Below are 7,466 nucleotides of genomic sequence, written 5' to 3' on the forward strand. Positions count from 1 at the left end.
CGACTCTCTTTGCCGCGACGCTCCGCCGCACGTTTGGCCTACTGGCTAGCAACCTTGCCTAGCAATCTCACCACCCGGGTTCGATTCCCAACAAATCAAATTTTCTTTTGATTTTTTCGCTTTGCAAGGTGTCACAAAAATTTGCTATTTGGCTCACATAAAATGTATAAAAACCCATAAAAACCCCTAGAGACTTCCCAAAAAAATTTTTTTCAAAATTTCCAGCTACGTTCCGGACATGTCCCACTTGGAATCTCTGCGTCTCGTCGATCTATCCCACAATCGCCTGATCTCTGTTCGTCCCCGAATGCTACCATTCAATTTAGAAGTCGTTCGACTATCAGCAAATCGATTCACCCATCTTTCGCCATGGCCATTTTTGCATAAGCTACAGGTAAGTGCGCTCCATTGAGAATTTGTTGTTTTTTGGCGCGAAATTCAAAATTTTCAAAATTTCCTAAATCCTCGGTCATCCTATATGTCTCGTGGGAAACCGGAAGTAGTGCTATACTAAAGGAAAATCGGATCAGATTTCAAAATTTTTTAGAATTTTCTGGAAAAAGTCAAATATTAGGGTTTTTGGGCAGAAAGGGGAAAATTTTTAAAATCCGAAAAAAAACTAATTATTGTAAGGTCGGATTTTTTCGAAATTTTTTCTTTAAATCTAGATAAACTTTAGATTCTCTAATATATCATTTTGATTGGACCATCATTACGCAATGGACCCATGGGATTAATTAAAATTGCGGCTCACATTGAATGCAATTCCAATTTGTGCTCTCTATCTCCCACATTTTGATTCCAAATTAACTGTCACTCTTTCTTCTCTTGGACCCCCCCCCTTCTCTATCCTCTCAGCGGGGGTGTCTAATGGGGAGACAGATGTAGAGGAAACAAACATCCCCTTCAAAACATGTGGTTTTCAAGTCCACACACTTTTCGCACATTTGAAATTGATCCAGTCCGTGAGAGAAACATTAGGAGTGAAATCAGGGACCATTTTCCCCGAAAATCCCCTTTCCAATAGCGATTTGTTGAAAAATTGAGTGCTATCTGGTTTGGTAAAAAAAGCAAAAAAGATTTGGACTTGTTGGGAATCGAACTTGGGTGCTGAGATTGGTAGTCTAGCTCGCTAGCCACTAGGCTATGCGTGCGACGGAGAGCGGCGGCAAGGAGAGTCGGTAGAAAACAGTGTGAAAAAGAAGAGGGGTGGGCGAGGGAGAGAGAGAGAGGTGGTGGCGTCGCGCCCTCCTCGCCTCGCCTAGCGCCCATGGCCGAGTGGCTAGCAACCTGGACTACCAATCTCAAGGTCCTGGTTCGATTCCCATCAAGGCTCAATTTCTTTTGCTTTTCTTACCAGTACTATTGGTGCAAAAATCGTTTTGAAATTCCGGTTGGAAACCTATTTTTGCAGGAACTCGACGTAACATTTAACGACCTGGAATGTGACTGCTCTCTATGGCATTTCGTAACATGGGCTGAAAAATTGGCTCTTTTTGATAGGTATGTTTTCATTTTGTTGCAAGTGCGCCCTATCGAAAATTGTCTTTTTCTAGCACAATGCTTCCATGCCGACGACCCAGTGAGCTGCGCAAGAGCCCCATAGATGGAACGGTAAGTGGCCTAGAATTTTCTAAAAACCTAGGCCACAATTTTCAGACAGTCTGCGGTCCTACAGTAGTCTCGTCGTCAGCGGAGTCTGTTGTCGTTTCGCTGGAAGATTCTCATACAATGTGCTGTACTGCACTAGCCACACCACCGCCACAACTATTTTGGCAGTTGAACGGGAAAAATATTTCGAATGTAGGTCGAAAGCCACTTTCTGTATGAGATATCGAAAAATTGCATAGTTCATAGGCCTATAAAGACAGGCAAAAAATAGTTTAGCGTTAGTAGGAATTGAACTCGGGTGTTGAGATTGGTAGTCGAGCCGCTTAGCCACTAGGTTATGGGCGCCCTCCCCACTATGGTGGGGTTGGAGGGCGCCGCGCGGTGGCCCGCGCATCCTCCCCCTTGCCGCACTCTCTTCTACCGACTTCTCGCGCCGTCGCACTCCGCGGCACACTTAGTGTACTGGCTAGTAGGATTGACTACCAACCTGAACACCCGAGTTCGATTCCACCCAAGGCCAAATCTTTTTTGATTTTTTTACCAAGCCTAGTAACACACATGGAACAATTGTAAATCACTTTTCTTGCAGGGACTCTCTCAAAAACACCTCTCGGACTCTGGAAAAGTCGAATTTTGCTTGGAAATTCGAAAGATTCAACTGAAAGACATGGGCAAGTACCGATGTGTCGCCTCGCTAGCCGGTTTGAACTCATCGAAGGAGTTTCATGTGGAGCGCGACAAAATCCCAATAGTACTGAATTCAGCAGAAGGGATGGTAATCTACTGTCAAATTACAATATGTGCATTCCTCGGCGTCTGTTGTTTTATAAGCTGCTGTGTTTTGCGCTCCGGTGGCCGCGGAAAAACTCGGCCAAATCGAGAATTCCTCCATACGAAAGTTATGGAAATCCCCAGAGATTCGTGTGAATATTGCTGCGATATTGGCAATGTAGAAGTTGGAGATGGAGATGAAGATGATGACGTGGCATCTAGAGAGTGTGACGATTGGGGAGACGCAGAGACAGCGGCGGTTCGACAGTATCTTCAGTGGCGCGCGATGCACCAGGATCAGCATAAGTGTAAGTTCAAAGGGGTGTAGCTCGAAAGCTACTAGAGATAGAAAAGAACTGTGAACTAGAAAAATGTGTAAAATTTTATGCTTGTCATTATTGCAGTTAATAACGTTTTGATAGCTCTACTAGTTCTTGAGATATAAGACAAACGAAATTGGATAGTGAAGACCCTGCGTAGTTACTGTAGTTCAAAAAAAATCTGATTCAAAACACTTTATTGTTCAGCTCTCAAAGCACGAATTTTTCTCCCGAATCGACGTCGGCGACGACGATGTCTAGCCTTCTGCGTTAGATCCAAAACCAGTTGTTCCACGTATTGCCTGGAAAATACGCAAATGCGCTCTATAGCACATTTTTTGAACTTACGCAGTTTTAATATCAAAACGACCTTTTTTCAACGTAATTGGGAAGTCCTGAATAATCGTAGACCGATCCGAGGTGCAGTTATGGTTGACACGAATGTACGGTTCGTAGACTCTCTGAAGAAAACATAGCGTATCTCAGAAACTAGAAGAGCTATCAAAAAGTTGTAAACTGCAAAAATATTTGTCTTAAAATTTTACACATTTTCCTAGTTGAAAATTTCTTTCTAGCTTTTATAGTTCTCGAGATATGAGCGCTCAAAGATTCTGGAGAGACGCAGAGAAGCTAGGCACTCTGGTTTCTCTACCGTACCTCGGGATCCCATCCATCCCCATCGTCCTGCGCTATAACAACGAATTCGTGTGGGAAAACCGTATCATTGAGTCCCCATCCCTGTTCCAAATGATCATCTCCGATTCGAGTGCCAAAAAATCCGTCATTCTCCCATAGCTCAACCCAAGAAGCGTAGACTGAGCCATTTTCGACAGTATTACAGAGCAAGTCTCCGTAAAATAAGAATACGGTTTGAATCGAACCGGATTGTTTCAGGGTCAGAGCCTAAATTTTTTTTTCATTTTGGGGATTATCTGAAAAACTAGTTTCCCGACCTCTAATTGAACATTTTTTGATGCTATGTGTCTTAGAAAATAAGCAAAAAAAGATTCGGTGTTGACAGGAATCGAACCCGGGTGTTGAGAGTAGTAGTCAAGGTACTTAGCCACTATGCCACGGGCGCCCCATCCTTTCGAGGTGGCCGCGAGAATACGCCCGCCGCCTCGCCTTTCCGCACCTTCTTCTACCGACTTCTCGCCTCGCCGCTCTCCACCGCACACTTAGTGTACTGGCTAGTGAGCTTGACCGCCAATCTGAACACCCGAATTCGATTCCTAGCAAGTCGCATTTTCTTTTGCTTTTTTTACCAAGCCTAGTGACACTAAATTTATTCTTATTGAACACTTGAAAACTACTTTTCCGTCAAAACTCCTAATTTCAACCCCGTAAATTATTTTTCTGGAAGTTTTAGTAGTTACCTGAGGATCAACACCATTAAATACGCATGCCAACACCAAAAATGTACCCAAAATTGGAGACATTTTCGGCTTTGAGTTATGAATCTTTAGGGGTTCTCTGGTATTTGTGGTAGTTTTTGTCCCAGATTTCGTGGCTTTTTTCCAGCTCATTTCACTGGAATTTCGAGAAGAAACAACCTAAATAAGGTCGGAATTGTCAGCATTGGACCTGCAATTCGCTTGGGAAATTCGAATTCTTTAAACGGATTTATCTCAAAAACCAGAAGAGCTATCAAAAAGTTGTCGACTGCAAAAGTGTTCGTCTTGAAATTTCACATATTTTTCTAGTTGAAAATTTCTTTCTAGCTTTTCTATTTCTCGAGATATACCGGTTTGAAGCAAGCGCGCTCTTTTGAGAATGAGAGACGCAGAGAAACGAGGCTCAACTGCGCTCCAATGAAACCGTTTTTCAGACTCAATGATCCCCCAAATCCGCCACGAAAGTCTGTGCCGCCTGTCCAACGAGGCGAGCCTGAGCAATCGCGCTCCATTGGCCAAATTCGACGAGCATCAACACTCGGTGTCCTTTGATATGACACATTTGTGATAGTTTTGAAATTTTTTCGATAAAATACAAAATTTTTATATACATGTACAAGAAAAGTTAGACAGAAGAAAAAGGCAAGTAAAGTTAAAGAAAAAAGAAGAAGGAAGGAATTTTTTGAATTGGGCGGGAAGAAGATTGACTAGATTTGAAAAGTAATTGCGCTCTATTGAGAGGCTCTAACGGCACAGTGAAAAAAAGCACAAGTAAAAAGCAAAAGAAATTGTCAATGGAGCGAATTTGCTCATTCAACTTTGATCAAGTTCAACGCCTTCGCCACGTCGGCCTCCTTCTTCTCCTTCTTCCGATTGCGCGTCTCGTATTCTAGACGATGGTTTATGATTCGATCGATAATCAAATCAGTGGTCATGTCGGATCCAGAATCCACCTCATGGTAGATGCCACGCTTCTTGGCTTCGGCGAACGGATCGATGGATGACAAGGGGCAGTTGACAACGGAGGAGTCACGATCACGGAAGCCATTGATGACGGCCTGAAATTTCGAAAAATAATTTTATCTCAAAAACTGAAAGAGCTATCAAAAAGTTGTCTACTACTGCAAAATTGTTTGTCTTGAAATTCGAAAATTTTTCTAGTTGGAAATTTTCCTCTAGCTTTTCTAGTCTTTTCGCGCTCCAAAGACAAAATCTAGCTTTTTTTATTTTCTAATCTGACGTCAAGAGTCAGAACCTTCTCAAAAATAAAATTCAGAATCTCTTTTAGGCGGCTCAGACGTCCAAGGAAGTTTAACCTTCATGCGGATCAGTAGAAATTGCGTGTGGGAATCTCTCAATCATCGCCTCGCCTATGCGCCCCGACTTATAGCAGCGTCGGGAGGCTTGAGGCAGCGAACTGTCGGCGGCGACCTATAGAAATGTAGCGGCCGACATCTCGCGACTTCCGCGCGTCACTATGTTTTGTGTGCGATTCTCCGCGCCACACACACTCTCTCGCGATTAGAGAAAAGTGGCGGAGGGAAGCGTGGTGCGTTCTGGCCTAAATTTTGGATTTTTATTGGGAAAAGGGGGTTTTTGAGTGGTGACAAGGTGAAAATTGGATTTTTGGGATCAGAAAAATCATTCCGAACGGCTAAAATAACCAAAAAAGGCGAAAATTCTGATTTTTTTTTCCAAATGTTTGAGAAAATTCAAATTTCGCGCCGAATCTCAGAAACTCAAAATTCAAAAGTTTCGAGTTTTTACCTTCACATTAAACTGATCCAAAATGTCCGAGGTGATCTCATAAGGGGCGCCGAACACAACCTCGTTGACTGGCTGAAAATAGAAAGACTACATAGACTACAAAGACTACAAACTACAAAAAACCTTATAAGCCAAAACCGACAGCACTCGTTCGTGTATCGACATGATCGGGTGATTGCTTCCTTTGTACTGGTTGACGGTCTGAAATTGTTTTTTTGAAATTTTTGAAAATTTTTTTTTTAGTAATCTGAACACCCGGGTTCGGATCCGCTCGGTGGCATGAAAATTTTTTTTGCAAAAAATTTTTTTTTTTTTTTTCGAATTTTTTAGTAATCTGAAGGCCCGGGTTCGATTCCCCCCGGTGGCACAAATTTTTTTAAAAAAATATGTTTTTTGAAATTTTCCCACCTGATCCGACAAAATGCCCACGATCAAATAATCTCCAAACTCCTTGGCCTTCTCCAAAAAGGCCAAATGTCCAATATGGAACAAATCAAAGGATCCAGTGACGTAGACCACCTTGTCCGTCGGCTTCGGTGGTCGGCCTTCAGCGAATTCCAGAATTGTCGTCGTCGTTGGAATGAATCTGGAGACGCGGGTCCATGGAGACATCGCCACGTTGTCCTGGAAACAATTTCGGGGGTTTTTCGGCGATTTTTGGCTGCGAAATTCGAATTTGTTCAGTGGAGCGCGGTTGCTAATTTTTTTTGTTGAAAATTTTGAAAATTCGCGTTTTTTCGAATTTTTTCGAATGTTGGAATGCGGACATTTTTCAATATTCCTGAAGAAAAATTCAAAAAATTGAGTTTTTTTTTGAAAATTTTTGAAAAAAAAATTTTTGAAAAATTGCTGAAAATCGCTGAAATTAGCTGTTTTACATCTCGATATGTGTGTTTTAACTTGTTCGAAACTTCGAAAAACAAACAAATTCAAAAAAAAACGCAAAAAAATGGGAAAATTCAAATTTTCCCAAAATAAAGTGAGCAATCGCGCTCCACTGAACAAAACATTTTCCTGTCGAAAAACAGCCTAAATACCCTATGAAATGACAAATTCACGCCTATAAAAATGCTGAAAACTCGAAAAATTTCAGTGTTTTTTTTTTCAAAAATTCTGAAAATTTTCCAAAAAAAAATTATTTTTTCAAATGCTGAAAATTCGAGAAATTTTAAAAATTTCAGTTTTTGCAAAAAATTCTAAAATTTTTCCAAAAATTTTTTTCGAAAATTGCTGAAAATTCCAGATTTTTGCAAAAATTCAAAAATTCTCAAAAAAAATTTTTTTGAAAAATTTCGGGTTTTTTTTTGCAAAAATTCAAAAATTTTCCAAAAGAAATTAAATTTTCAAATGCTTTTCGAAAAGTTCGAGAAATTATAGTTTTTTTTCCAAAAATTCTGAAAATTAGAAAAATTTCAATTTTTAACAATTTCTGAAAATTTTTCAGTTTTTTTGCAAAAAATCTAAAATTTTCAAAAAAAAATTTCGAAAATTGCTGAAAATCGCTGAAATTATTGTTGGAATAAAAAAAGTGAGACTCGGTGTTTGCGTACTTTGATTCCCGCCTCCCCCCACCGACGCTCCGCCCATCGCTTTGCAAGTGCGG

The 7,466-nt window shown here is 40.9% G+C and overlaps 2 protein-coding genes across 2 annotated transcripts in view; one reads left to right on the forward strand and one right to left on the reverse strand.

Moving 5' to 3' along the window:
- The window catches only part of CBG22037, a gene marked incomplete at both ends in the record, with an annotated part of 6,387 nt that extends 1,723 nt beyond the window's left edge, over positions 1-4,664 (forward strand). Inside the window, 6 exons of the mRNA XM_002638786.2 lie at positions 226-394; positions 1,415-1,503; positions 1,557-1,614; positions 1,660-1,803; positions 2,201-2,690; positions 4,531-4,664. Coding sequence (XP_002638832.2) covers positions 226-394; positions 1,415-1,503; positions 1,557-1,614; positions 1,660-1,803; positions 2,201-2,690; positions 4,531-4,664 — 1,084 coding nt within the window. The remainder of the gene's footprint in view (positions 1-225; positions 395-1,414; positions 1,504-1,556; positions 1,615-1,659; positions 1,804-2,200; positions 2,691-4,530) is intronic.
- A 241-nt stretch (positions 4,665-4,905) lies between these two features.
- The window catches only part of CBG22040, a gene marked incomplete at both ends in the record, with an annotated part of 6,247 nt that continues 3,686 nt past the window's right edge, over positions 4,906-7,466 (reverse strand). The window contains 4 exons of the mRNA XM_045241379.1: positions 4,906-5,154; positions 5,864-5,935; positions 5,987-6,064; positions 6,272-6,487. Coding sequence (XP_045097457.1) covers positions 4,906-5,154; positions 5,864-5,935; positions 5,987-6,064; positions 6,272-6,487 — 615 coding nt within the window. The remainder of the gene's footprint in view (positions 5,155-5,863; positions 5,936-5,986; positions 6,065-6,271; positions 6,488-7,466) is intronic.

Source organism: Caenorhabditis briggsae, assembly GCF_000004555.2.
Source record: "Caenorhabditis briggsae complete genome, chrI, whole genome shotgun sequence".
Taxonomy (NCBI): Eukaryota; Metazoa; Nematoda; class Chromadorea; order Rhabditida; family Rhabditidae; genus Caenorhabditis; species Caenorhabditis briggsae.